The following is a 25,083-nucleotide window of genomic DNA, read 5'->3' as shown; positions in this document are numbered from 1 at the left end:
TCACTGCAGCCCCCCCCCCCCCCCTCTTCCCGCCCCCCTCTATTTCCCCCAACCGGACGTATAAACGAGCGCACCCCATCCAAACCCGACGCAGAGCCCATGAACTGGGCCAAGAAGGAGCGACTGGTTAACACGCATTATTATTATTGAATTTCCGTCGAAGCTTTCGGACAAACCCCCAATTACTGGTAAGAAATAATTCATTTATATTTGATGTTATAATGTTATGTATTTCTGTGCGCGTAGTCTATACAAAGCGGCCTAATGCCCGTTATATAGTGGTTCAGTGTCTTTAGGCCTGAGAGGGTGACAATGATGCAGTGGTCTGTTACGTGCTCTACCCGCTGCATTAACGGGAAAATAAATAAGTCTGGTAAGATTTGCTTATAGTCGTTAAGGCTCGCATATTCATTTTTTGTTGTTGTTTGTTTGTTTTTTCATTATCCGAAATTATAAAAGAATAACAGAAATAGCTAATGTTCAACTATATCTTACAATTTTTATTAAGATCAACGGTTTAATGAGATGATGTGCCGCTAGGCTATATGCCCTATAGAATAATATAAATGTGTAATCCATAGTTGATAAAATAAAATGATAAAAACAAGTGTCTTATAAGAGCAGGGCTACAGTGGAAAAAAACAGTGAAAGCAATGTTTGTTTCTATGTTACTTGATTCTCTCATGATTATAACCTATGAGCACTTGTCTTTAGGGCAATCATGGGGAGGCGGTGTGAGACAGCTCTCCTGTCCCTTCTCATTATGTCTCTCCTGACTACTGAATTGACATGGGCTAAAAGGGGTGGCAGCAGCAGCAGCGGCAGCAGCAGGACCAGCACCAGGACTTCATCTACCAGCAACAAGGGTGGGACATCTAAACCTGGAAGCTCTTCCAACCGAAACACCAATCCTTATCCTTCTGGTGGAAGCTACCCGGGAGCAGGCAATACAAATCAAGGAGGATATCCCAAACAAAACCCAGCCGGTAATCCAGGAGCCGGTAGTTACCCCAACCAGAATGCTGGTAGAGTAAACCCTGGAGGTTATCCAAACCAGAACCCTGCTGGCGGCTATCCAGCTGCAGGTGGTTATCCTGCTGCTGGAGGTTATCCCAACCAAAACCCAGCGAGAGGGAATTATCCAAATCAAAATCCAGCAGGTGGATACCCAGCAGCAGGTGGATACCCCAACCAGTATCCAGGCAGGGGTGGTACCAACCAAGGAGGATATCCTAACCAGTACCCAGCTGCAGGAGGCTACCCAGCAGCAGGAGGCTACCCAGCAGCAGGAGGCTATCCTAACCGGTACCCAGCTGCAGGAGGCTACCCAGCAGCAGGAGGCTATCCTAACCAGTACCCAGGGGGTGGTTATCCAGTCAGAGGGGGAAATACAGGACAGGGTTGGGGTGCGCCTGCTGGGAATCCAGCGGGGGGTTACGCAGGTGGTTACCCGGGTGGTTACCCCAACTGGAACCCAAACAATAAGATTCTCAGTCCCCGCTATGGTGGAGGAGGCTATGGATATGGCGGTCAAGGGATGGGAGGGTCTCCTTTCTCTCGTTCTGTGGAGACTATGGGATACAAACCCAAGTCTTCAAATTTTGCCAAGAAAGCAATGTTGGCCGCAGGCGTTGGTGCTGTGGCTGGAATGGCTGTTGGGTATGGACTGGGGCGTTTCCCTCGACCACATTTCTCTTTCCGCAGCCCTGAAGAAGAGTACTACTACAACAACTACATGTATCGTCGTTATGGCACCAAATCCACAGATCAAAAGGACTTTGGTCGTGATTACGAGTACAAGCCTCCACCACGGGCAGAGTCTTATGAAAAATTCATGGATTCCTGTATGAACAGGACTGACCTTCTTAAAGATCAGGCCACCAGCTCTCCTTCTAATGGCAGTCAGAGCGGAGGCAACAAAGAGGATGATGACACGGTCGGCATTGAAGAGATCGGATACCCCGCCTTAATTGAGCAAATGAAGGCCCGGCGTTGTGTTGAGCAGTACATGGTCTACTCTGAGCGTTTCCTCCAGGAACGAAAAGCTGAGCCACAGTTCCAGCAGAGTCGCAGCAGTCCCCTGAGCTACGGGATGATTCAGCTTTTCTCCTCCCTCCTGATGCTTGTGTTCAGCATGCTCCTGCTCCAGTGAGAACAATATAATCTTTACTTTCACCTCATCCTGTGTGGATCTTATGTCCTTTATTATATCTGTACATCCACATAATGCTAACCTAAATCTTCTCCATCACACTAACAATTGAGGTATGCTTTCAAGATCTTTGGGTCAATATAACCAGAGAAAACCAACAAAAGGTTACAAAACGTTGATGTGTACATATTAAGTAAATGAATACATTTCAAGAGGCGTCGGATTTTAAAGTGGAACTATCAGATTTATGTTGTACAAGCTGCACTACTTTTTTTTTTTTTTCAAGAATTCATGTTGCACCTCTGTTATTTGCACTTTTTCACTCCTCATTATTAAGCACTGAATGCATAGAGACATATTCAGGGTATTTTATTTCAGTTTTTGTGGAAATGTATTACGACAATATATATCTGCTACTGTGTAAAATAGGAATGTGACACTAAGAATTTTATATATGTACAGAAACATCCAACTAACATCATAACATCATACCTCCACCCTTTCATCTGTACTGAACTGAATCTAACTGGCTGATTTTCCAGTAGCTTTAATATGCTTTAAACGGAAGGAACTTTCATTTTCAGTGTTTTTCAGCTTTTAAGGAAACTGAACTGATTAAAAGTGAACTTTCAGAGCACATTTCCAGAATGTAGCAAAGGGTGTAATGTGATGTTTGGAAAAGGGAACTAAATAAGGCATAATTCTTTCAGTTGGTTTTCAGACACCCCCCCCCCCCCAAAGGAAAGGAGGAATACATTTGTCTAAGTAATTTGCCAGTAACACACAGTAATGGGTCTGTGAAGCCTTCCATAGTGTTTGGCTTTGCGAGGAGATTAAGATAATGTATTTGCACATAGTGGTGCAAACATTTATCCCTAATAGTGTTAAATAATTGAAAGATATTCCCCTGAATTACTTCTTGTAATCCATTATTAAATCAGACTTTTCTCATAACCCACACATTTGTAAACATCCTTTAAACCATACACATCTGTTTAAGAACTGAGGGCTTCCCTTTGGACAAATGTTTTGCTATCCTACAATAAACAGTCAAAGACGGGAAAATAAAATGTGTTTGAAGACGTCCTCAGAGGAAATGATTCCTTCTGCTCGGGTTTATGATACTCACATGTCATTTGTTAGTCAGCTGCCTGGAAAATCCTAGATTGCATGTAATAACCCTCGACAGAAAAAAAAGAACACGTGTCCTCTGATGATGGTCAGAAAAATGATGCCATTAGATGTTTCGTGGCCGTCGAGAACAATAGGTGCACTTGTTGTCGCTTTTAATCTGTGCAGTGCGAGGCCGGTGGAAGCTGGGGTTTTATTTAGTTGTTTTGTCAGCTGAGGACGTCCACAACAATTCAATGCTTTAATCTTAGATTCTTGCTTCCTGGCTCTTTTACTGTGCAGCTAACTAATTGGAAACACTGGCTTAAAATTTCCTGGAAAAGGGGAATTGTAAATGGAATAAAATACAAAGAGGAAAAAGGGTGTATACTTTATACTCCTGTTGCTGTTGCTGCACTGGAACATTTAAAAAGTCATACTGCTGTCTGGGTTGGAAGATTTAGCTGCTGCCAACCTTGGTTTCATGTTTCCAGGCGTATTCTTACATTTGCAGAGACACTCACATTTTCCAGACTATCCAGGCTGCCTGGTAGGGAGCTGGCTTCTATGTCTGTGTGTGTTTTCCTCTCATCTCTCTCATCTTCCCATAACTCAGTGAGATCCGCAGTCATAGGTCAGGTGTTGATGGGCTTGTAAATCCCTGTATTTCCCCAAACTCTACCCTCCCTCTGGCTGTCATTGTGTGTGCCTCTCAAATAATGACTTGGAAAATGTGTTTGTAATGTTTGTAACTCAGATGTTTTATTTGACTGCTGTATTTAGTTTATTTGGTTAGTTTAGGCTGCTTTTAGTATTATCTGTACTTTATTAGTTTGTGTATGTTATCATTTCAGATGATTTTTTTTCTTTATCTGGCTTTACTAATAAATTAACTTTGTATGCTCTCAATGATGCCATTTTTACAGGAGTTTCATTTGTTCATTTTAAATTGATGATGATGATTACTGGTTATTTCAAACTGCCAGAGTACTCCTGCATATGTAGTCAAAATGAAAAGTCAATTGTTGTGCTGCCCAAAATATTTGTAATGCTGTTTTATTGTGATGGCCCTTGATTTGGTTTCTATCCAGCCACTTGTACTGCACATTTCTCTTTAACTATTTTAATATCCTTGTAAATCAGTTTTAATATTCCATCTAGGGTTGTGGCAAAATGTTTTTATTCAATTTGAAATTACAGTTTTGACATTTTCATACAAACTAGGCTGTAGAATATCTGTAAAGTGCACTTATTTCCCTTCAGGATTGGATATTCTGGATATGTGTCATTGAGTTCATACTGAAATAATATGTCAGTCTACTGGTTTTGACTTGCAACTGTAAGCGCTTTGAGTTATTCATCAGCTGATATGACTAACATGCTTTAATGTGGTTTGTCATGAATGTGTATGTTAAATAAAATATGTGAAAAAAAAGAACAGTTTCCCCTTGCCTAAATTACATAATCTCACAAACACAATCATACATTCTTGCTTATTATATTATATATTTGAATCTTTATTAAATATTAGAATAATAAAAACAGTAAAGCATGAGGGGAGTGAACCAAAGACCACTTCAGTTACTTGCAGTTCAGACAGTTTGTCTTGAATGCAGTTTGTCCGCCATTTCTTAGATTACATTTCTATGTAATTGGGAAACTTTAATCATCTAGTAGTCTGACAATGGAAAATTAAGTAAAACATTCAGTTGGCCTAAAAGAAGACAATGTTGGGATATGGGTTAGTCGGTTGGTCCTTTGTGTTTAGCAATAAGTAGCAAAAGTGTGAGTGCTCACAACCAAGATTGTGGACACCTGTAAACATTACACCTGCTTGACACCAGCATGTTAGCATGTTAGCTTGTTGGCTGTAGACTATAGTCTTGTTAATGTAGAATGTAACCATGAAATTGCTAAAGGCCCCCAAGTCCCATAAAAAATACCAAGAATATGGGTTAGGGTTAGGGTTACCACATGGTAGCATGCACTCCTTTAACATTGCCAGACTCCCAATTTACAGATAAAAATAAACTTGATCTTGTTTATGTTCTGCTAGTGGCTGATGGAGCCTTAAGCAGCCTCACGCAGAGATGAGGAGGAGCGAACTGCCAGATTTTTCCCCTTTCAAACATGTAATCAACAGCTCTGCCTCTGTGGAGCCACAAGGCTTTATACAACTCCCCAAGTCCATGCCAACAGGCTTTGATGTGTAAAACTGGAGGAATTGGACTTTACCATTTTACCATTTTAAAGAAAATACTTATCAAACTTATCCTATATTAGTCAATAAAGGACAGAAGGATAATTCATTTAAAGTAGCTTTTATTTGGTTTGCATTTCCACCATCAGCATCTGTAATTGATAGTTTTCTTTGTGGTAAGAGGTCAGATTAAATCACCCGCATCCATGCTGTGATGAGGAGAGGCACGGCATATCCAAGAGTGAGAAAGATGTTACTCATGGGAGCAGGTGCACCTGATTTAACAAAGGCTCTCCAGCGAGACTGGTTGTGATATCGTTGGTTTTCCTGGTAGTTTCCCCGTTGATCTCCCTCAGAGGAGGAAGTCTTGTGGCCATGATGATTCTTAGATCCATATTTTGGCTTGCCAAGGAAGCCCAGCCCATATCCAGTTCCCGTGCCTCCCAGCATGCCCGCCGCTGCTGCTCCTGCCCATTTTAAGCCATTCTTGGACAAGCCACGACTCTGAGAGGGAGGCGCTTCTTTGCTGTCACTTTTTTTGTCTTTTCCACTCTTGAAGAAACCTCCACGTTTACTGTATGCGTACTGTGCACCTGGGCACAGAGCTACCATAAGCAACAGCCAAAGCCACAGTGACAAAAGCTTCTTCTGGCCAGTCATTATTGGAGTTTCTCTGCCCTGCAAAAAACACATCAACATCAAGGCAGAGGCTAAATAACCTGAACACGTTAACTTTAGATACGAGAGTGGATAACAGCAGATATATAATAGAAAGGGCTTTATTTTAGCACGGTACACTATACTTATTCAACAGACAGAGACAGGTCTTTCAAATCTGTTGGCAGTCATTCAAACTGGCATTAAAGCTTTTGATTTTGCTCAATGCACATCCAAAGTCACATGCTCTCCAGCACAAACACAACAGAGGCCTGGAACGATCCACATTCTCTGTCAACACTGGGATTAGCTGGTCATTATGTGTGTGTGATGCATTTCTCTCCCTTTCATGATGATGAGCTGTTTTTCCTGACTCTGATATGCAATATACATTTCTATAGCCCGCTACAAAACATATTAATGATGTAGTATCAAACATACGTACATATGCAGGTGTATGGACGTCATTGTAATGCGTTTGAAAAGAGGTTATTCGTTCAATTACACACGTAAAAAGATAAAAGTTTTGATTGTTGATATGACACAAACCATTTAATAACATAAAATAAACAAATATTATAGTTAAATATAAGAGATTTGTTACCTTTCTGCCTGGTCACACAGAGAGGTTGTGATGCTGGAGCGGCAGTCCTTTCTCAAACCATTTACTGTACAGTGCAGCAGAGCAGCATGTTGGTTTTTCTCTATCAATTCAATACCAACGTTCACTCAAAAAGAGCCAGCAGAGCCCCTCCCCGAAAAACAAACCATGCTTTGCCATTGGTTCCAGATCAATAATATCGTACAGGTTGAATGATTTCTGCTGATGGCGGCATTTCACATACAGTTGTGACAACTGGATTTCTCCCATTATCCAGCAAATGCAGAGGCAAGTAGATACTGGTTGCCAAAATACTGTAATGACTTTTGTACTGTGTTTTCCCTGTTATATTCTTATTATTCACTATTATGTACTCCCTTCTTTTTTTAGCTTTAAATAATTGAACTCATTACAAAACATGACTCCATACAAAAGGTGACAATATTTTGTAAATCCTCAACATTACTGTTCCCATGAATTGGCCTGTCGTCTTCTTTGTACAGGCAAACAGATTGAAGAGGTATTATATTTTTAATAGAAGATAAATTATTATTTAGGATTAATTCACATTGTTGATTTGCACCCCAGATTTGATGACCTTATGTGCCAACTAAAAATATTTTAACCTTTAACCCTTACATACAGCTCAGGGTCATATTTGATCCATTTTTACATCTGAAATCACTTTTTTCCCCCTTTTTGTCTGAAATTTGATGAACTTAACATATAAAGAAGAAAATATATTCATCACATATTCATCCAAAATGTGAACATTATTAATTCTTCATATTTAGTAGGATTTGTTGAAATAGTTTCTCTTGTCTTATGAAACATTGGACCATTATTATGTTTTATTTGTATAGTTTTTTCTCATAAAAAAAAAAAAAACTTGTTCTGCTCTCTGAAAGCTTCATTAAAGATTAAACTGTGACTGATGATGTATTTATAAAGGATTTGTGGTTCAGAATTTTGTAATTGAGACTAAATGTGAGGAAATTCTGTGTCGGGTCAGAATATGAACAGTATGTGAGGGTTAAATAAGAGATGACTTTTTCATGTTTGTGGTAATCATACTTGAGTGTTGAGTGCTACTTTGAAAAAAAGTATTGATGCCATGTTTTGTTCTTTACTTTTGAGCTGTTAGTGAGACATTTGGGACAGAGAAAGAAGAGTATATTTCTCAATATGAAGGACATGCTTGTGCTGTGATTCATCACACAGAACAAAGGAAGAACATGCAACTGAATGCTTTATGCACAAAATAAAATGAATGATCACAGTAACCACTAACCATCCTGACCTTCATGTATGAAACACAGAAATAGAATAAAGAGAGATGATTGTTTCAAAAATATGAGACTAGTCACATCCTAAAAATGTGGGAAAAACAGGCAAAATCACATAACTATGAATTTTTAGGTTCAGAGGATCCCCTTGTGCACATCGCTGTGGACAACTGTAGTTTTGTTCTTCCATGCAACTGAGCTGAATGGAGCAAATTGCATAGAACTTTCTGCAGCTCTACAGTAACATAACTTCAAATGTTGTATGGTGTCATCATTATTTATAGTCTGAAAGAGGACTTCCCAGACACAGACACATTTTGAGAAGTACATTTACTCATGTACAGTTTTGAGGTCTTGTATTTCCATTTGATGCTTTATACTTCCACTCCTCTACATTTCAGAGGGAAACTATTGCTAATACTCCACTACATTTATGTGACAGCTTTAGTTACTTTCAGATAAAGATTGGACACATTTGTTAAAGATGAAACCAATGTCTTTAGGATGCTACCTCCAGCAGCTACAACAGTAATGTGCTGCTTACTCACTGATACTTCAGTATTATTAATATAATGATGTCATTTATAATGATATATGAGTCAGGGGGACAAAATGAGTACTTTTACTTTAATTTAAGTACATTTTGCTGCTTAACTAATTTACTTTTACTTAAGTAGAATTGTCCATGCAGGACTTTTACTTGTAATGGAGTATTGTGCAAGATACAAAAAATATAAAAATGGACTTGCACATTTACATAATCTGTAGAAGCAAATGATATATTTTATTTCAGACTTACTATTCATCTCTGTGGGTAAATAAGGATGTAAAGTAGAAGGGATTCAGGAAGTGAAGGTAGATTTTTATTTTAGCAGGTCGGCATGACGATGACTGGGTATCATGTTTACACAAAAAATCTGAAGAACTTAGAAACATAATTATTTCTTTACAGTATAATACAGTAACAAAGTATCATCCCACATATGCCCCAAGTTTCAAAGTGGTCAACCATAAAACCCCCATGTTTGTGTTCAATGTGGTTTGCATCACATGCTTTTAAATGTTGGGGAAACATTCATGCTCATCTGGCAAAGTTTTTTTTTACCCATATTTTTCCATATTTCCTTCATGTGCAAAATTAAACCGTCATGCAAGGAAACATTTTTTCTTCAAGTGATTTTGTGAGTGCTGTGCATTTCTCTGCATAGACCAGTTTAACTGGAAAAATAATTGTTGCATGACCCAGTTTTTAACGTTCAGAATGAATGAAAGTTATTTGAGGCAGAGAAGCTTGCGACTGGAAGCACTAAGCGGCATTACTGATCCACTTCCTTCTACGGAAACTTAGATGACATTCTCGAAGAGCTGCATGGAAGACATTATACTTTCATCCTGTTGAGAAAAGAAAACAAATGCAAGCAGAAATGTGGTCAGGTTAATGAACCGAACGTGTGCTAAAAATGTTGATTTTGATGATGGGTTTACCTTCTGGCAGGTTTCTATGAATTCATCAATTGTCACCACTCCGTCTCTGTTCCGATCCATTTTCTGAAAAAGGTCAGACATTAGAGAGGGAAAGAGACTTTATGGTTTAGTGGAAGTTTTAGGTCTTAAGTTTGTTTGTTTTTTTGAAAATTGAAAAAAAAAAAGGTGTAGGATTGTTGGATATGAAAGTCAGGAGATTCAGATGGACACATGTGAATGTGAGCATGCGATGCACGGTTGAGAAGTTTTTGACCTTTGTCCACTGCTGTCACCAGACTTGCAAATACTGGGAACATTGTTACTAGTTTAACTATTAAACTAAGACACATTTGCACATGTTAAAATGACAGGTGTTATACAACTTACAGGTACGTTTCTTGGCTAGTGCATTTCAGTTGGATTTGATTTTGAGAACTGGCTGCAAGAAATTTGTGTAATTTGATTCAACTTGTTTTTGTTCAGTTTAAATTCCTGAGAGAGATGGTGTCAAAATATTACAGTCCACCCGCTACAATGACATACACTGTAAAAAATTATTTTTTTGGGCCCACTAAATATTACTTAAATCACAAATGTAGATTCTACAAGAAATTTCTATTTCAGTGTTTTTACTTAAAATTGTAAAAAATGTATTTTGGAATCTTCATTTTAGTATTTGAGCCGTTGCACCAAGTAGTATTAACTAGAATAATGTATTGACTGTACAACCTGATAAAATGAAGTAAAATATACGTGGGCGACGGAAGTTGACCTTTGGTGACGTCACTGTGAATTTACGCTCGTTACTTTGAGAGTCAGACTGACACAGATCAGGACCTGAACCAGGACCTGAACCAGGACCTGAACCAGGGCCTGAACCAGGATGACAATGGCTTGCTCCCTCAGTCGTTGTGAATATTCCTGGATTTGGGCCTCGATACATGAGGAGTATGTTTATGTGTTTTGTCAACATTTTCACGATACAGTTTGTCAGCTGAAGTTCAGTGTTTGGTCATGACTGTACGTACTAGCTAGCAAACCTGACCCTGAAGGTAGACAAAGGTAGACGAGATGCCATCATTCCTCAGAGAATCTGCAGAGGAGCTCATCAAAGACTCAGGGTACATTTTTACGTATACTGACGTAAAATGTATTCAGTGTACACTTTGGTTTTTGGACCAGAACAATATCTAAATGTAATATTTTATTAAAATACCAGGATTAGACTGAGTTGATTCAGAGGTAGCGTACCTGGAAGAATTTCTCCACATGTTCAAAGGGGGACTCTTCCCGTACACTCGGTGAAGTACACCTTCCCATCATGTCATAAATGGACGTCATTATTGCCAACATTTCCTGCAGGAAACCAGTAAGATGTACTTTACCTGCAGAAATCATGAAACTGCAATAGATTTAGTTTCAGTGTTGTTTGTTGACCGCACCTCTTTAGTAATGTAGCCGTCCTTGTTGATGTCATATAGATTGAACGCCCATCGGAGTTTCTCTGGAACCGAGCCTCTAAGCAACACAGACAATCCTAACACAAAGTCCTGTAAAAGCGAGCAAAAGTTAAATCATTAGCTTTCCTTAAATGACAATCATTGTCCTTAAAACTAAAACTGACCACAGGATTTCAGACCCTGAATAACTCACTTCAAAACGGATGGAGCCACTTCTGTCCATGTCAAATGCATTGAACAGGAAATGTGCATACATGGTTGCATCTGAGAACAGACACGATGTGCAGGATTGGTAATTAATTGACTTTGATTAATTGCAACACACTTATAAAACTAGATTATTTATTTTACACTGAGAGTCATGACTGATATTTGATCATGTTTTTCAGTCCACACAAGCTATTAGTTTTGATGAGTACTAAGGAGATGGGTTAGTCAACTTAATACTGATTATTCAGACACATCAGAGTTTGTGTTATGTGTTACATACTGTACCTCCTTGAGGGAAGAACTGTGAGTAAATGATCTTGAACGTTTCCTCATCCACTGTCCCACTGGGACATTCCTATTAAAAGAACAAACAAACATTTACTGGAATTTCGGTATGTAGAGTATACTAGAGTATACTAGAGTATACTTACAGTAGGCAATTAATTACCACAGCTGTTGTCAAAACGTATAATTAGTCATTTTAGATTTTGAAAACTGTATCAAAATGTATGCAAAATGTGTCCAAAGATACACTGGTACACTTTTTGCAGTAGCATGTTAATATCATGTTGTGCAGGACTATGACCACTAGAGGGCAACAAGAGCATGATATCAAAAAGCTGCTTTAACTGCATGGGGTAATCGTGACTGAGGCCTTCTGTGCTTTTTATTATTCCTCTGAATACAACTCCTTCAGTGTAGTCACTATCAGTAACAAATAGGCTAATGGTGTACATGCTTAAATCCATACATGTGATGCAAAGAACAGTACTACAACAACACTAGGGAGGAAAGCGAGCCAGACATTTTGAAAACTTCCCAAAATGGAATCACAGGCACTAATTTCATCCTCCAGGCTCTATGTTTGATGGGTGTGGTGATCGAGTTCTATTTTACATACTCATTCAAAGCAGGTGTTGTCTTGCAGGTCATGCTGGACATGAAACAAAATTAAGTACACTCAAAAAAAGGCAGAATGCATGACTAAAAACACTTGATTTTTGAGTAAGTGGCTGATGTACGCTATTTTCCCAAACTGTTGTTTTTTGTATGGTAAAGTTTTGGATACTAACTGAAAACACCTGTGCTTGTCCTGCTAAGACATGTCAAAATGCTCTGAAACATGTCCGTTTGATTACTTAAAGGTACTTTGTGGAAATTTCATTCCAAACATTTTTGCTTACATTTTGCTTCTCTCACCACAACTCATTATCTTTTCACAAACCCCATAAAACAATTGCAAAGCCAGCTTTATTTACATTAGCTAGTGGTTCTTTAAGAGCAGTTTGCTACCTTTAATGGCACGTTACAGCCATTAATTCGATATGCATTACCGCCCTCAGCAGTCGGGCAAAATATGTGTCAGGCTCATGCACGTGCATCCTGGTGTTGGTCGGACACAAAATATTAAACAACAAAGGCAATCATATGGCTAATATACATTATATGACCAAAGGCATGTGGCCACTTCAGGCTATGAAGTTGCACTGCTGGCCTTCTTCTTGCCCTGCACAAAATGTGCCTGAAATAGCCACATGTAACAAAGCAAATATGGCCCAAATATCCCAGATCAAATGTGGGCCTTTTTTGGTAAAGATGCAGTGCTCTCGGGTATGTGTATTCAGGATTTTGGCCAGTTCTGGTTTATCTGTTTTTTCTTGGTTGACATAGAGTACAGCATTGCTATGGCTTGCTTGTGGTCTAGATCTGGGAAACAGGAGTGAACTGCCCAAATGCCATCATTTCATGTGGTATGTGGGCTGGATGAAAGTGCTGAAAGTGTCAAGGGGTGGGTTGGATCTGGGCCACGGCAATTTTTGCTATCTGGGGTAGTTCCCAACCTGGGTTTACACAGCACAAAAACCTGAGAGGTCACAAGAGGGTTAACAGGATGAAAAAAACAACAAAAAAAAAAATATCTTCTCATCTAATCTTTGCTTTCTTCCTGTGTGAATTACTAAATCATTTTCAGTAGAACCTATATATATATATATACTATGACTACATTTAGTTTCAAGGGAAGCCCAAAATGTTGGGAGGCACAGTTTGTCTCCAACTCTGTGGCAACAGTTTGGTTTTGGAGGGACAAAACGAGGTCCATAAAGAAATGTTTTTACCTCATATCTGTGCCCACTCAGATTATATACATCAGCGTCTTCTCACTGTCTTTCTACAAACATATACCCTTGAGTAAAATAAAACATGTTGTTGATATCTGTCACATTATCCACATCATTTCTATCTGCTATACTCATTTTATATTTTACTATCTTCTGTCTCCGCCTGTCTATTCTATCTTTATTACTTTATCTTGCACTAATTAAAGAAAGAAGAAAATGATGACCTACACCGGATGAACTGGAACATCGACTGAAATTTATTTAGCCAGGTTCCAAAATGATGTGGAAGACCTTTCCAGAAGAGCCGAGGCTATTATAGCAGCATGTTTATGTAGGTTTTGGACTGAGAGGTTTTTCCACATGTACCCATATATATTTTTGTCATGTTGTGTATATTTAGTTGAAGAACCTCTAAATTGAACCTGAAACTCTATTCTTTAACAATTGCTCATTCTGAACTGCATCCCCTAAGTCACCATTACAATCTGTGTAATAATCTTTACCCCTGACAGTGCTGATGGTTCTCTTACATTTTTGAAACCTCTGTAAAGCGACTGAAGCTCCTTCCTGGTGAACTGGGTTTGGGCTTGGAGCTGATCGAGGCCCTCAGGTTGGTGGCGCACCATGGATAATTCCAGGTCATTGTCACAGCTGTCTGCCAGAGGAAGGAAAGATACAGAAAATGGGGGAGATGGGAAACAGAGGGAAGGAAGAAAACCAGGAGGAAATAGACAAGAAAGAAAGAAAAAAGAAAGGAAGGAAGGGTATGGAAGGAGTTGAAAAATCTAGAAAATCAAATAGATGGTAGGCAAAAAAAAGATACTGGATATAACTCAAAATGCTCACCATCTTTAAAAAAACCCCAAAACAAAATGTAAAATTGAAAACAAAAAGGAGAGGTTTCAGAAGGAAAGGTGAGACAAGGAAATGGGTAGAAGGTAAAAGAGGGTGAGAAGAATGTACAGAATTAGATAAAAAGTAATAAAAGAAGATAAAACAGCAGCAATTAATTCGCAGAAGGTTGGTAAAATGATGAGTCAGCAGAACACGTAGCTTTGAGACATAGTGATGCAAAGAAATTAGGGTTGTTAGAGGAAATAAGCAGATACAGTGTGGGATAACTAGTGAGTGAGAGCAGTTTAACCCTCCTGTTGTCCTCGAATCAAGGAAGGAAGGAAGGAAGGAAGGAAGGAAAGATGGAAGGAAGGAAGGAAGGAAGGAAGGAAGGAAGGAAGGAAGGAAGGAAGGAAGGAAGGAAGGAAAGATGGATGGAAGGATGGAAGGAAGGATGGAAAGGATGGAAGGAAGGATGGAAAGGATGAAGGAAGGATGGAAAGGATGAAGGAAGGATGGAAGGGAGGAAAGAAGGAAGGAAGGAAGGAAGGAAGGATGGAAAGGATGAAGGAAGGATGGAAGGGAGGAAAGGAGGGAGGAAGGAAGGAAGGAAGGAAAGGAGGGAGGAAGGAAGGACGGAGGAAAGAAGGAAGGAAGGAAGTTAGGAGGGAGGAAAGAAAGAAAGAGAGACGGAGGGAGGGAGGAAAGAAGGAAGGATGGAAGGAAAGGAGGAAGAAAGGGAGGAAGGAAAGAAAGAGAGAAGGAGGGACGAAGGAAGGACAGACGGAAGGAAGGAAGGGAGGAAAGAAGGTACAGTCAAAACAGACGGGGTCAATTTGACCCAGGAGGACGACACGAAGGTTAACAACAAAACATCTTTTCACTGTGGACACTTTCACTTCCTCTGATGTCACTTCCTCTGATATCACTTACTCACAATTCCCTATAAAACAGAGATGCCAGTTTACTTTTTAGTGACTATGAATAATTATATTTTTCTGCAGTTGCTGACTGGTGTAGTGCCACATTCAAATGCATTGCAATGATTTCAAACACAGCATTTGACTTGCCATAAAAGGACAGGTGTCACTAATGATCAATTATGCAGCCATAATTAATCTTGTTAGTTACACCTGTTCTTGACCTAAATGTCCACCATGAAAAAAAAAGGTTTATTATGTCAGGCAATGATACTAAACTGGCAAATTCAGTTCAATTAAAAATTAGGGGGAAGAAGATTGCAGAGAAAGCTGGGGAGGGGGAAATACCACTGGAGCTACTCACCATCTTTACAAGAAAAAAAAGGAAGTGAAGGAGTGAAGAGGTGAGAGAAAGAAAGAAGAAATTCACAGTTCACGGTTAAAATTAGCTTGAAAACTATTTACCAATTCACCAACACTGTACTGTAACTACACACTATTATAAGATATGTTCACATGTGTTCCAAGTATCTTACAACAAAACTCACATATGTACATTAAAACAAAGTCCCAGTAAGAGGACATGTTTGTACTAATAAGACTCGAACTTTGGGAGATTGATTTGTCTTGATTGTCTAATTCGGACCGCTGAAGCCTTCGGTCAAAATGTGGCTGAACTGTGGATTTTTATCATCCATCACTTACACTGAAGTTGTTTTTGGAAGTGATCTCCTCACAGCCAGTATGAAGAGGAAGGGGCAACTACAGTGAGAAAAAACAATTTCAATGTAGATACTGCTAAAATGTGAGTATGTGAGTATTGTTTTAAGATAAACTTGAGAGGATGTGAGAGAGTTAAAATAATGCAATTACTCATAATTTTATCACATTGAACAAAAATCTAATACTAATAAGTTTATTTTATTAAGGATTTAATATCCCAATGCTACAGAGAACACAAAAGACAAGAGTTTTAACTTATAACCAACGACATAGTTTATTTTCTTCAAACATCTCTTTAGGTCTTACCTTCCAGTGACAAAGGCTCCCAAATCCCAAACTGTTTAAGCACAACAATAAAGAGTCCAATGACAACAGCAATGGCAATAGCTTCCATGCCATCCAATCCCATTGTTGTCATGCATTAGATATCACCTCTGCAAAAAGCCTTTTTCAAAAAAAATGTAACTTAAACGAATGCTTCTCTGATGTGCAGCTAAACTGATGAATTTTACCAAGCAATTTGCAGCCAATCATGTCTGGCCTTCATCCAGTTTGTTCTACAGGCATCAGCAGTTATATTCACTTAAATGAAACCCTGACTTAAACCACTGACTGGTTAGAAAAAAACTCTTAGCAGACTGACTGCAGAGCGTCCTCCTTTAAGAAAAAGTCCATCATGTGCTCTTGTATAGAAATTAGTCTTTATATCCCCAAATGATGCAATCATGATGCTATCTCCATTCGCAAACCATCCATTGCTGCATTTCACGTCCTGACCAGTTCATTTTAGTTCATCTCTCCCACAACTCCATCAACCCATGGGCGGCTCCACCCCCATTTTCTCCATCTCCTCTCACTCTGTGTGTGTGTGTGTGTGTTTGAGGTCGGTGAGGTACAGTGGAGAGAGATAGAGTGTGTGTGTGTGTGTGTGTGTGTGTTACTGAAGGAATTTCTTTACTAATAGTCTCTGATTGACAGTCTAAGCTTTCTTTATTTGCTCAGTCATTTCAAGGATGCAAAGCTGTAAAACCAAGCATTGATCCACATCCATTGATGGTTGGGAACAGCACTTAGAGTGAAGGAGCCTGCCCTGCCCTGTGTGGCGCTGCTTGTGTCTATTGTGCCGTTTGGCAACACATGGTCAATAAATCAGACAGCTTCACTCAGAGCTGGTGTACAATGTGACTGTTGTGACTGTAAAAACAGCTCTGTTTATGATATTGTAATTAAGAATAGTAAAGTTGAAGTAGAAACCTCTGTGCTGCAAAGGTGTGCAGCACACTTTAGAGGTACATTTTTCTGCTAAATACTCCACATAACATGCATAGTCATTGTTCTGTGACCACATGTGGAAAATGCATTTTCACAGGTCTGGGTGAGTGAGTCTTTGCATGTATGCTGTGCTGGAACACAATAACAGTGAAGAAGAATATGAGCATATAGTTCATAGCTGATGACTCTGCACATCATAATGGATAAGCAGGAAAGGGGGGTGGAGAGCAAATCAATTGTTGAGAGGTTAAATATTGGTCTTAGAACAGGGAGAGAAAGCAGGCCAGGAGTGCATTTTGATGGCCGGGGAGGGTTTATACAAGTTAATCATTAATGTCCAACAGTGCAACGGCTACTGAAATAACTAATGAACTACTACCACAAGAAGAGTGTTACCTCTATATGTCTACTGTTCATTTGAACTACACAGAATTTCTTCTTTAAGATGTTGTGGTACAGAATGGGATTTGATGTCTCCAATAACCATGTGTTTTTTTAATTTGTGGTTTACTGAAGTACAGATGTTAGTACCTTCTCTACACAACTGAGGATGACTGCTTTTCCTCTATAATAGAAAAAGGATACACTTGCGGTGGTGCTCTGATGAAGGCTTGTTGTTAGGATTTGGTGTAAAATGGTAAACTGAGGCCATTGTATTAAAGGACAGGTTCAAAATGTTTTAAGTCTGTCTTAACACAACAGGCAAGTGTCCAAATGAACAGGTTAGACTGAGGATCCAACTCCAAATGTGCTTACAGTGTAACTGATGGGGGGGAAAATCCATCATTTTGAGTAAAATGTATTTACAAGTTTATCTGAACAAAATATGAAGCTTCAGTCATCTGATGTAGTCACATGATGTGGATATCTTCCATAGCTACAGTCTTTTTAATAAAAATGTCCCTGTTTGTGTGTTTTTCTGTTCAACAGCACTGGACGGATTGTAACAAAAGAGGCAGATTGGCACTAAAAATACAGTAACTTAGAAAGATATTGACTTGATTTAAATAATTAAGACAGCTGGACCTTTATTTTAGCTTAAAAATACTTTAAAATAGGAGGGAGGGCTGTGGATTTTTTATCCCCCATTACTTGCATAGAAAGTGCCTTATGAAGGGATCTCTTACTGGCCAATATGAAAAGGAGGAATGATTACAGCAAGAAAATGTATCAGTGTTCATTTGGTCACATGACTGTTGCTTTAAGACAGACTTAAAAAAAGTGTGAACCTATCCTTTAAGATCCTGTTGAGTTTTTGGAGTGATGTTATCTCAGTTATCACTTCAGCAGTCTCGTCTTTCTTAGGAACAACTGAAATAACCTTCCAAAAATGATTAACTGTGCCCTTTATGAATCAGTGTTAACAGTGAGATCATAGATGATGGGCTGTCCAGCTAATGCAAGTCTGAAAATACTTTCAATCTATTGCATACAAAGATGTTTTTGTACTTTTGCTGAAGTGTGGGTTGTTAGCACTTTGCCAGAGAACATGCGAGATGTATGAGCTCATGTGGGAACTCATCTGCCATGAAAATAATGCAACATTATAGTATTTAATGCATCTTAAGTGCTGGTATATCCTTGTTCTTCTATTAAATACAGACAAGCATGCAGAGATGCAGACAGTGCAGCCATCAGTCTCACGGTCGGGCTCTAATGACTGCAGTGAGAGCATTACAGAGCAAGAGCCTGAGCCCATCAGTCAAAAATGATGACACAACTTCTCGACATACAATTAAACACCCTTAACTTTGCTTTCTCTTAGCTTTTTCTTAGTGTGCTCTTAGTCCTCTTTCATTTGCAAGCATTTCATTTTTTGGCAAGACATTATTTTTCCAGAGGCCTCATAAACACACAGAATGAGATCATTTGCCCTTTAGTACAATTTTTGTCCAGGTTTCTTTTAATTATAATGTCAAACACTGTTTCTTAATAGCCACAGCTAAAACTAACTGTCTAAGAAACTGTAAGCTGAAAGAGGCTTACAGCCATTTAAAGAGCACCTATACTGTTTTCAACTATTGTACAGTAGTCAAACGAGGCCTCATCTCTCCTTAAGAGCTGATATGATTCGACAGAAAGCACAAACATGTCTCTGCATTAATACATGACAGTTACCTTCCTCTATTAGTAACAAGAGGAAACAATGTGCAGGAGACTGAAAAGCTGCCACAATGAGGATTTATTGTACATTTGACTTTTTTGCTTTACTGACTGATCTTTGTTGCAGCTGCAGACACAGAGAAATAAATACCCTTCTTTCTTTTACTGACACCAAATTAGGTAATAACTTGCAGCCCAGAGCACAACATTTTAGGCAGTCACACAAAAAACAGTCTCTCACAGTTCATAGGTTATCGGCTAAGTGGACATTAAAATAACCACATTTTAGAGTGACGACTTCAATTGTAAAAGACAGATTTGAGATCTTCTAAATGAGTGTGATGTGTGAGCCACTCAATGTCAGACTGCAACAGTGCACCAGTGTGCTTGTTAATAAGTGAGCGCTCTCCACTGGTCACAAACTATCATTTCACCATATACAGTGATGGTGGTTGGTCAACTGAGTGAGCCATTATATTCAGAAGAATTGGTCTAACCACTGCAGCTTAGCTTAAGTAGATATAAGGGTGGTCAAGCTGCTGAGTATCTGCTCTTTGAATGGGTGAGAGTAGGATTTAAAAGCAGTTTAAAGGTACGTTAGGTCATGGTTAGAGAATGGCATCACCTGTCATGGGGCCAGTAGGTTTTTATGGCACAGCCTGATATTCATACTGCAGGGCCTAATACAACAAAACATCATTAAACATGAACACTGGGCTTCCATAGGAATGCTCACCCAGAGCAAGGACCGGGACCGCCAGCTTGGGGGCCCCTCCCCCTCCCACCCCAGAAATCCTACTTGCTACTCTGCCCTGTCAGACCAACATTATTTTCTTCATTAAATAACACTTACACATGCTTCTTGTTGTTGAAATGATAGGAGTATTGTTTTTGAGAAACCTTATCATCATTTTCAGTGCATGAGATGACACACATGTATAAAAATGAGTGCAGACCACCATCTAACGAAGAGAGATGGTGGTGCAGGAGACATTCAAGTGCTATAATGTCTACAGACCAGTAGATGGTGATCAAATTGTTATAAAGTGGAGGAGACATGCTTAAACCTGACTAACAGTCCTAGTGGGTAAAAATATTAGAAGTGAGAAATTATTTTGTATTTGAGCTAATGATTCTAGTGATTCAGTACTTTATGTCCAATGGAGTCCTGCAGCAGATATACTTAAAGGCTTCATAATTAAAGATCAAGACCATTTCCTTGATAATGTCCAAATAAGGGATGGGATATATGGTTGTATTTTAACTGTATTTACTTGGTGATAATGTGTCATCCATCAAAGCATTTTTTTCTGTTGCTGTTTTCAACCATGTTCTTTCCAAGGTGCAGGGCCATCTGTCTCTTGGCAGAAAGAGAAGTCAGCATTAAATGAGTCTGGATCAGGCGGGGAGTTCCAGTCCTCTGAAATGATGCCAACGCGGAAGTAACTTTAAAACTGCATTCTATCAAAAGGCCACCAGGGGGCGACTGTTTTGGTGTGAAAAGGACTTCCGTCTCTATACAAGTCAATGGAGAATTCACCAACTTCTCACTTGATTTCTAACCTCAGTAAACGTTTTCAAAATGTGTTTATGGTCTCAATCGCTAGTTTAAAGCCTTCTTCAATGCAGTATGATGTTCATTTGTGAAATAGTGGCCTCCCTGATTTTATATTTGACGATAAAGCAGGGTATGCATTAGGGCGTGGCTACGTCGTGATTGACAGGTTGATTGGTTCACAGGTTCAGGAGGGCGCCTCATGCTCCTCTTGATGCCCATATAAGTAGACCCGTGGGTTTTTTTTACCCGGCATGCACCGGAAATTTTGAAGATGGCGCTGCTCAGATCCGAAACTATTCGCTTCCGAGCAGCAGTCAACAAACCAATGGGTGACGTCAAGGATGTTACGTCCATTTTATATACAGTCTATGGTCTGGATGACAACAGCAGGTCATTTCTGGAATCCACAGAGGCGAGATATCGTCTGCTTTTCACTGTATTCCTCACCAAGACTGATTAAAATGCCATTTGAATAAAATATTCTAACAATTACATGACACTGTTTGCACATAAATTCAAGTATATGATATCATGTTGACAGATTGCAGAAATGAACGTCTGTCTGCACTGTCTGCCTGCACAGAAGGGCGATGTCAATAATTTAGATAAAGCAAGAAAAACGGGGTCATGTCCGTGGAAGGAACTGCGCTCTTCATCTAAAGAATGTGCCCCATCTCCTTTTATGATGCATAAACATGGTGAAAGGTAATCCAGATGTATATATTTTCTAATTGATAGTTACATTTTGAATTGTGTTGATCAAATTGTTAAGATTGAAAACTAGATCTTCAGTGGGAATCATTACATAAAAACAAATCTGGGTGTATATATGAGGGAGAAAGAAAAAGGGAGAGCAGGCATTCATTTATAGTGGATCAAACTTAAGTCTATGAAGCAGAGTAAGAGGTAAGAGTGGAAAGTGGCATTGGTCCATTCACTAACTGATTGGCTGCTGAAATGAAGTGGCATTAGGGGAAGAGAGAGGTCTGCACTGTTAATGGTGAAAGGACAGAAAGAAGAGCGTGAACATAGAATTTTAAATGCAGATTTATACGGTAGATGGCACAGACGCTTTAAAATTCATGTATCTCATACTGTACTGTCTCTCGCTCCTGTGCTCTGCTTCGTGTCCCACTTCCCTCCGCTGTCACACACAATCATGCAGATATTTATACTGTATTTTCTGGGGTGTAAGCCCACTTGTGGGTCTCTGTATGTGGCTCTACCTGGCCCTTGTTGGGTGGTGCTGGCTATGATCCACTTGACGAGACAGCACTTCATCAGAGATTTACGTGTGATCCGTGGTTTCTGCCACTTGGAGCCGTCTGTCTGTCCACCTGGGTTCGGATCTTTCCCGTTGGCATCAGGCATCAGGCCTCCATCTGCCGCCTTGTCATTACCCTGAGGAAAGACAGAATACATTTTATATGCTATGATGCTTCTACACTCTTAAACGTTCCTACCAGAGCACCCTACTGACCACACCTCAGGCAGGGAGTAATACCTGACCCAAGTTCAGTCACTTCCAGGCCAAAGGTCGCCTCCCTACTTTGTTCTATTTGTGACACCAAGCTTTGTGTTGTGTGTATCTTATAAGCCAAATTCATCCTTTAATACTTGATTTGAAGCAATTATAGCCATTTGTATTGACATATGTGATTTGAATAGTATAATTAAAATGTCCATACTAACAATGGACTAAATATAAAAGTTGGGTTTTTTTGTCTTATCCCATTGGTTTGAATAAAATGTATCTTATTTTATTCATCCTTGTTTTTATTGTTTTATCACAAATACTAGTTCTCTGCTTTTATGTTGAGTATTTTGTTTCAAACTCACAGATGATCATCTACAGTTCCCTTCAGCTCTATGGAGATTTTTAGTGTTTTTCAGCTGATTGTTTTGGTTTTATCTTCCACAGCTTAAAGCCGGAGATATACCTGCTTTTTAACCATGTGTTTGCATAGACAAACGGCTGTTAATGAGCAGAATGGTTCACATGCTTGCTTATGTTTTTTGTGTGTTACTGTAGCATTTGCACTTGAGGGTCTGTCCTCACTCTGTTTTTCCAACATTTTCTGCTGTGTGAGGATATAATCGTCTCGGACTTATTTATTTTTGCTGGTTTCCACATCAACCTCTAAATGTGTACTGATCTCATGCCAGCTACTCTTAAAAACATAATTGTCATTGTGTTCTGGCAATGGCAGACCGTACAGATGCAGGTAATTACAGACTCAGTCTAAGAACATGAGACCATGGTGGAAGACGTGTACATACTGCATCTTTCTGAGGACGTGCACAACCAGCACTCCAAATGTGAGGCAGCCATCATGCGCATGCGAACGCACAGTTAAACATAAGTATATCTTTGGACTCACTCTTTCACTTTCACTTTCTCATAAGCATTGTTTTTGGAGACAACTTGCCAGCAACCAAAAGCAGACAAACAAAGTCAGCACCTAACTGATGAAGAAAGATGGAACATTTAGCAGCTAATAAGCCAGACAACTCCCTCAGGTGTTGTTAGAGACCAAAAATAGGTTTAAAAGGAGAGTGAGTATTGGATAGGTGGACACAAACACGACTCCAAATGAAGGCTGATATTGATCCGCATCTCCTGGATGTGTAGGTAACTTTTTGCCAACATGTTAGCTATGTGAATATAAAAGGTAGTGTATGGAATTTACGGTTTGTTTTGGCTTCCCCCAAAGTGGCAAACAAACAAACAAACAAACAGTTGATGTAGGTTTAATGATAGTTTAATGACAGAGGTGACAGGTTGGGCTTAGAGCCATGGTTACGTTCCCGTAGGAAATGGGAGACACAAACAGATGAGGAAACAGACCTCAATACAGAAATTATATGAAAATAAAATTGTCTTGCCTCATCTTCACATGGGTATCTCAAGCACACTTCAGCCAACCAGCTACCAACTGGATGTAACATCCACTTTGGACTGGTTATATAGAGCAGAGGTTCCTGAACATATTACACAGCAAAGTGGCTCGTAAAACCCAAATTAAGCACATATTCCTTGGTATGACTTGCCATAACTACCTTTTAGGCACCATAAATCATAATGATATATACCACATGTTATAAGGTGGTCTGATGTCGTTTGGTACTACTTTTACAGTTTCACATCGTGAATACCAGAAAGAGTCTTCAGTAGGAGTTACACTCAGTGAGTTGGGATGAACAGATCAATACCTCAGTAATGAATATTTAGACAATGACAATGACAATGACAACATTGCAGTTAGGAGGGAATCCAATCAGTTTTTATTTATTACAAACATGAAAGCATCTTAAAGAAGTCTTAAATAATCTAATATTCGTATAACAGAAGCACTTCTGAGAATAGGGACATGGAAGCTCTCGTATTCGGTTATTTTCATGATCACATAACATCTTGTCATCTCGCACTGGATGCATATTCAGTGTACCTACAATCAGATTAATAGTTCACTGATTATAAAGCTTTACATTTTTGGGGTGAGTGCATTTAACAGCACAACCCATCAACTGTAAAATAGTCGAAATACTTCATGAATCATCATCATCATCAAATTTCCATTTTGTTTTCTTAGGCGTCATCGCTTCATTGGACTGTGTTTTCCACTCCCATATGTGTTGACTCATAGTCACTGTCAGTGTTATTGTACAATGTACTGTGCTGTCCAGCAGTACCTTATTAAAACCTTTCTTTTTTGGGGGAAACTCTCTTAGATTTGTACTATCTGAAGCTACTTTCTTCCTTTTTTGTCATATTCTTTGAAGCCAGTGAGATCTTATTTATGCTCTTTTATGTGTTTTTTTTTGTCCCTGAAAAGTACTTGCTCATGATAACAGGCTGTACACATAAAACAGCTTTCTTTCAGAGGTTGTTGAAGATGTAACGTAAAGGTTTTGCAGAGAAAATAGAAGTAGTATCTGGGGAGCTCCTCTGCCTCTTCAGCCTCCTATTTGAATATGAAAGGATGCCAAAGCATACAGAGCGTCGAGAATGTCGCTCAATAATTCACACTCCTTAAAACGACATCAATAAAAGATTAGAGTTGGCTGCCACTGTGAGGTGTGCGATAACTACGAGTAGAAACTAAGACTGATGGACCGTCATAAAGAGACATAAACAACTGGATACATACATACATACAACTCACCTGCACATAAACATACATATATTCATCACACATTCATGCTTAACAAAAATATGTGTGAATAAATATGCGATGTGAGCAAAGCAGCCTTATATGTAAGAATACATCCTCTGGAGTGTCTAAAGCAGAGTTTGGCAACCTTCTCTGGCTTGTGATCTCACTTTTATGTCCCATAAATTTCCATAACTCCAGATATCATAGATGTTAAGTTGTTATGATAATTCTTTTTTTTTTTAAACTAAATGTATTA

General features: G+C 39.2%; 3 protein-coding genes across 5 annotated transcripts; 1 reads left to right on the top strand and 2 right to left on the bottom strand.

Annotated features, from left to right (window-relative positions):
• The first annotated feature begins 104 nt into the window (after positions 1-104).
• On the top strand, positions 105-4,687 carry prnpb (prion protein b). 2 transcript variants are annotated; one of them, XM_062435065.1, is made up of 3 exons: positions 105-188; positions 715-1,292; positions 1,323-4,687. In XM_062435065.1, exons 2-3 carry the CDS (start codon positions 722-724, stop codon positions 2,150-2,152), a joined length of 1,401 nt encoding a protein of 466 aa, XP_062291049.1. In that variant the 5' UTR covers positions 105-188; positions 715-721; the 3' UTR covers positions 2,153-4,687. The 2 variants fall into 2 exon arrangements, with proteins under 2 accessions (XP_062291049.1, XP_062291048.1); XM_062435064.1 differs by having other exon boundaries at positions 715-4,687.
• Positions 4,688-5,587: 900 nt separating this feature from the next.
• On the bottom strand, positions 5,588-6,774 carry sprn2 (shadow of prion protein 2). Its single transcript, XM_062435240.1, has 2 exons — positions 6,724-6,774; positions 5,588-6,140 (listed from the first exon to the last, which is right to left on the bottom strand). The coding sequence occupies exon 2, from the start codon at positions 6,120-6,122 to the stop codon at positions 5,652-5,654; it is 471 nt and encodes a 156-aa protein (XP_062291224.1). The 5' UTR covers positions 6,123-6,140; positions 6,724-6,774; the 3' UTR covers positions 5,588-5,651.
• Positions 6,775-9,305: 2,531 nt separating this feature from the next.
• On the bottom strand, positions 9,306-22,047 carry LOC133995134 (calsenilin-like). 2 transcript variants are annotated; one of them, XM_062434441.1, is made up of 8 exons: positions 21,897-22,047; positions 13,791-13,915; positions 11,426-11,495; positions 11,124-11,194; positions 10,913-11,020; positions 10,722-10,826; positions 9,492-9,554; positions 9,306-9,398 (listed from the first exon to the last, which is right to left on the bottom strand). In XM_062434441.1, the coding sequence occupies exons 1-8, from the start codon at positions 22,039-22,041 to the stop codon at positions 9,351-9,353; spliced, it is 735 nt and encodes a 244-aa protein (XP_062290425.1). In that variant the 5' UTR covers positions 22,042-22,047; the 3' UTR covers positions 9,306-9,350. The 2 variants fall into 2 exon arrangements, with proteins under 2 accessions (XP_062290425.1, XP_062290424.1); XM_062434440.1 differs by lacking the exon at positions 21,897-22,047 and adding an exon at positions 16,044-16,203.
• Positions 22,048-25,083: the final 3,036 nt, after the last annotated feature.

This window comes from Scomber scombrus, chromosome 15, assembly GCF_963691925.1.
Source record: "Scomber scombrus chromosome 15, fScoSco1.1, whole genome shotgun sequence".
Classification (NCBI taxonomy): domain Eukaryota; kingdom Metazoa; phylum Chordata; class Actinopteri; order Scombriformes; family Scombridae; genus Scomber; species Scomber scombrus.
The sequence above is the reverse complement of the archived record's forward strand: the minus strand, read 5'-3'. Positions and strand labels throughout refer to the sequence as shown.